Genomic DNA, 4,691 nt, shown 5'->3' on the forward strand with positions numbered 1-4,691 from the left:
TATACAAACTCACAAAATGTAAGATCTTCAGTAAAAGGCCCAAACTGTTGTCCCAATGGTCGGTTTATTTCCATCTTGTCCACAGCATTACCCATGTGGCTGAGGTTTATTAACACACAAGGGGCCACATGGTATACACTAAGGGTATACACACTATACATGACAAAGGATGTTTACTGAAGGATCTCACCTAAGAACTGAAACTTTGTGTATTCACAGTGCTATTGACTTTTTGGATGAAGGTCTTTCAATAACAGTTGAGGTGTTACCAGCAAAGGGCTCCATGTTGTTTTGGGGGTATTAACATAACAAAGCCGGATAAGGGGTGACCACCAGCCCTTATAAAGGCCTCTTCCCTGGCCCATAGTCACATCACATCTAATATTGGCATCTGAAGACATCTGTGCGACATGAGCTCAAACCTCCAAGCTTGTGAAACCATCGATATGCCAACACCCAACGTGTTCAGCATGGAGAAGATGCTAGAGATGGACTCCAACTTGGACTGTGGTCCAGGAGAAAGTGCACAGCGTGACCAAGCATTGACAACAAGTCAGGAGGAGAAAACTTCTGGGGGAAAGAAGAAGAATTACCAGCGATATTCGAAACCTCCATACACATACCTGGCCATGATTGCGCTGGTGATCCTAAGTGTCCCAGACAAGAAGCTGAAGCTGTCGCAGGTAAGAGAACGATGATATCAAGGAATAAGTTAGTGGGAATCTACTTAGGATTCCTAGAGAGAACAACAAATCTTTGAAGCCTGTACTTTAGCGAAGTGGAGACATTTTTACTTTTGCTCCATTTTTCCTTCAGTCATATACACAGAAAAAAAATCACAACAAATATTTAATTACAAGACTTTGACGCATGGTGGGAATATACTGTCACATGTTATAACAGCCAGAAACTTCTAGGTTCAAATTATAAACTTCCTGCTGGTTCTTTACCCTCCGTATAAACTGTAATTTTTAATGTATATTTATTAGGAAAGGAGAATTCACAGGGGATCACTGTTATTAACTAATTTACAAGATTGAATGTTTTTGTTTATCTTTTTTGCCTTCAGATTTTAGAGAAGATCAGCTACTTCTTCCCCGTCTTCAAGGGACGATACCAAGGGTGGAAAGACTCGGTCAGACACAACCTGTCCTCTAACGACTGCTTCAGAAAGGTGAGGAATCAGTGTGGTCATTTACAACATTCTCTTCTAATGGACATTGCTGTTTTTTATATATCTAGGTGGAGATTTATTTATATTGTAAAATGCATAATTTTATATGATGGTAAAAATGGTGGAAATTGGGCAAAATCATCAAACTGGTGCCCGGGATAAGTTACATTTGTAATGACTCTCGTCCAATTTTCAGCCTCAGATATGTGATGTGTCTAATACAAGATCTAATAACATTGGAGCATTTTACAATTGTCTCTTAGACCTGATCTCACTTTCTGGACACTTCAGTTCTGGTGCAAAATGTAATATTATCCTAATTCCCTTAGTAGATTCCAGGTTCTCCTCCATAATCCCCATCACACAGCGCTGTATCTCTCCTCTAATGAGGCCGGACTTCTCTTCATCTCACTAAATATTTATAACCTCAGTAACAATTTTCTATCTCAAATCTCACCTGCTTAATGTTAGGTGTCCTTTATTACACTTTTTAAAACGAGATGACTTGTTTTTAGAAGGTATAACTTTGTTGCATAGTAATAAAAAATGTATTTTGCAATTCTAATGTTACTGATAAATTTTCCCTCCTAAAGAAATCTATAAACAAACTTAAATTATCCCAGAGTTTTCTACTAAAGTTATTATCACATAATCATTTCTTCTCTATGACGTCTATATACAGTAGTGAGTTTATATTGTAGAAATTAGAATTTTAAATGAACCTTTATCTGAATTTATTTCACCTTTATTTCAGGTACTAAAAGATCCAAACCAGACTCAGGCCAAAGGAAACTTCTGGACAGTGGATGTGAGTCGGATTCCACGTGAGGCCATGAAGCTTCAGAACACGGCGGTCAGCAGGCAGGATATCTACCACCTGGACCTGGCCCCATTCATTATCCATGGACAGCCATACAGGCCTTTAGATGACCATCACACTTTTTCAATTGCGAAAGATTCCATCAAAATAGAAGCTTCTGCTCCATCATCCACATCTTCATCTGCAGACCCCGCATCATCTTTCCCAATGATTCTGTGGAATCTTCCTACGTCTAATTCCAGCTACGTTCCTCCTAATGTGGTTGCCCCTCCCAGTGTTCATCCTCTTATGCTTTACCCAAATTTCCCATCCATACCCCTGTATAACTATCCTTCACCATCAAATTTGAACTCCCCCTCCACATCTTATTCTAACACCACTTACCAAAACCCCTCTACCTTTCGACCTCAACTACCCATCCCTTACAAACCCTGCCAGCTTTCCGGCTTTTGTAAATAGTTGTTCATTGTTTACTTGATTGTTATTTTATTCTTAAAAAAACTTCTTTTCACTATAAACAATTATTATCCTGGTTCTTTATATGTAAATGTGACCCTAAAGTTTCCCCATGAAAATGGACGTTCTAGTCACCAACTATCTCTGGAAAATTCCAGTCTTAGTAATTTTTGGTCAATATCTCCAAATTGTCGTGAAGAGATTCTGTATGTCTCCAAATATAACAAGGGGCACAGAGGATCAGTATGAGCGTCTCGTCTCTCCACATGTAGAACTGGTATTTGAATCATTATTAATAATATTTCTGTGCAATAAATTAAATTAGCAGAATATAAAAATGTAAAAAAAACATAATAAAACAATACTGACCAGGAGTTTTCATGAGGAGCCAGTTTTATCCAATTTTCATTTAAAAAAAGCTCATTATGTTCTATCGGTTGGTTTATTTATTCTGATGCTAAATACATACAATTTTGTTTTTCTACTTAAAAAGAACCTAAAAGATTAACTTGAGTATAAGTTGGTATGCATGCATCGTGTAGGCGCCTGTTCACACAGGCCACTAAAAACATAATAAGCAAATACCCTGCAGTAAATAAGTAAAAAGCAATAGTGCATGAAAATAACAGAGTGATTTATTTAACATAATTTTAATCAAAAGTGTAAAAGCCATCCCACCACGTCACAGTGACTGTTTGGACCGTCCCGATTAGGGTCACCGTGACGTGGTGGGATGGATTTTACTTTTCTTCATCAAAAGTGTTAGGTGTCGAGTTCCCGTCGCTGCACAGGGGGAATCTCGAACCATGTCCGCTGCGGTCTCCCATTATCCTCCAGCCGCAGTGGAACCTGCTCAGTGGAGACGTCGGTCCCAGCGTCTGGCTCAAGCTGATACTGTGCGAATGGTTACTGCTGCCTTTCCAGGCTCTGCCTTTGTAGCCAGCACTAATCAGCAGCGAGCAGGCCTTTTCCTATTCAGAGCATGCCCATGGGACGACCTCCCATTGGAGGTCGGGGGTCACATACTCAGGTCCTATTGGACCATCACAAAGGTCCCGGAGCGCTACTGCTATAAAAGGTTTGCATGGCCACTCGGCCATGCGCTAGTGTAAACTTGCTAATGTGTGTGGATGTATGACTGTCGATGGATGAAAGCTCCGAATCATTTCCATCCCTAGCGTTGTTGCCTGCTCGCGAATGGTGGAAGCTACCTAGCGCCAGACAGTGCTACTCTGCACATCCAGCACACAATTCAGCGTCTCTCAGCAGCAACCGCCAGTGCGGCGCCATGCGCTTTCCTGGCCCTTGTTAGGGTGGTTAGTGGCGTCTGCCAGTGCGGCTCTGTATGCACTCTTGTGCAGTAAATTATGAGTTCTTTTCTATCTCTGACACCACAGTAGCGGTGTTGAGCAAAAGAGGTCTAGAGGAACTCTTTTCCCGTGTCGTGGGACAAATTTCTGACTCTTTACTTTACTTGTGCTCTCTGTGCGGTATTACTGCCCTGTGAAGTAACAAGGTTCATTTCCTTCACACTGGGTGAAGCTAACCCCGTTTGTTTATTCTCTTTATACCGCCATCTAGTCCGCTATTACCGAGCAGCAGGTGTCCTTTCTGCACGGTGGACCCCGGACTGCGAACGCACCTCAAATCCTCTCTAATTATTATTTGGTTCATTCCGCCAGTCCTACCATTACATTAGCACCAGGTTCTGGCTTGCAATGGAGGACTAACAGCGACTGCAGCGGTACTTCCAGCAACTGGATTTATTATATCCCTTCTGTCGGGCAGGGCATTGGAGTGGGCAATGCCGCTGTGGGAGCGTGATGATCATGTGGTGCAGAGTGCTCCAAGGTTCCTGGACACTCTGAAACAGGTCTTTATGGGACCTCGCGTCACCCATGATTCGGTGCTCCAACTGCTGGCATTGACACAGGGTTCGTCCATGGTCAGTCAATTTGCCGTCCACTTCCTGACTTCAGCATCTGAGCTGGAGCGGCCAGATAAAGTCCTTATTCCTGTGTTTTGGAAAGGACTTTCTGACCATGTGAAGGACGCCTTGGCCACTAGGGAGATTCCAGCTACACTGGAGGTATTAATAACTATATCCACTCGCATTAACCTCCGTTTTAACGAGCGAAGGTTGGAGCGAGCCCAGTGTAGGCAAAGGTTTCGTTTGGCGCCTACCTTCACCAAGCCTCTTGAGTCTCCTGTCCAGGCGTCCAAGCTGTATGAGGCCATGGA

The 4,691-nt window shown here is 42.4% G+C and overlaps 1 protein-coding gene across 1 annotated transcript; it reads left to right on the forward strand.

Annotated features, from left to right (window-relative positions):
- The first annotated feature begins 410 nt into the window (after positions 1-410).
- Positions 411-2,453, forward strand: LOC138654530 (forkhead activin signal transducer 3-like). The gene is made up of 3 exons (XM_069743460.1): positions 411-683; positions 1,070-1,174; positions 1,929-2,453. Exons 1-3 carry the CDS (start codon positions 411-413, stop codon positions 2,451-2,453), a joined length of 903 nt encoding a protein of 300 aa, XP_069599561.1.
- Positions 2,454-4,691: the final 2,238 nt, after the last annotated feature.

Source organism: Ranitomeya imitator, unplaced genomic scaffold (assembly GCF_032444005.1).
Source record: "Ranitomeya imitator isolate aRanImi1 unplaced genomic scaffold, aRanImi1.pri SCAFFOLD_170, whole genome shotgun sequence".
NCBI lineage: Eukaryota > Metazoa > Chordata > Amphibia > Anura > Dendrobatidae > Ranitomeya > Ranitomeya imitator.

Coding starts and splice junctions, on each gene's coding strand:
- LOC138654530 (XM_069743460.1), top strand. CDS start 411: ATGAGCTCAAACCTCCAAGCTTGTGAAACCATCGATATGCCAACACCC. Junction 684..1,069: donor AGAAGCTGAAGCTGTCGCAG/GTAAGAGAACGA, acceptor TTTTGCCTTCAG/ATTTTAGAGAAGATCAGCTA. Junction 1,175..1,928: donor CTAACGACTGCTTCAGAAAG/GTGAGGAATCAG, acceptor CCTTTATTTCAG/GTACTAAAAGATCCAAACCA.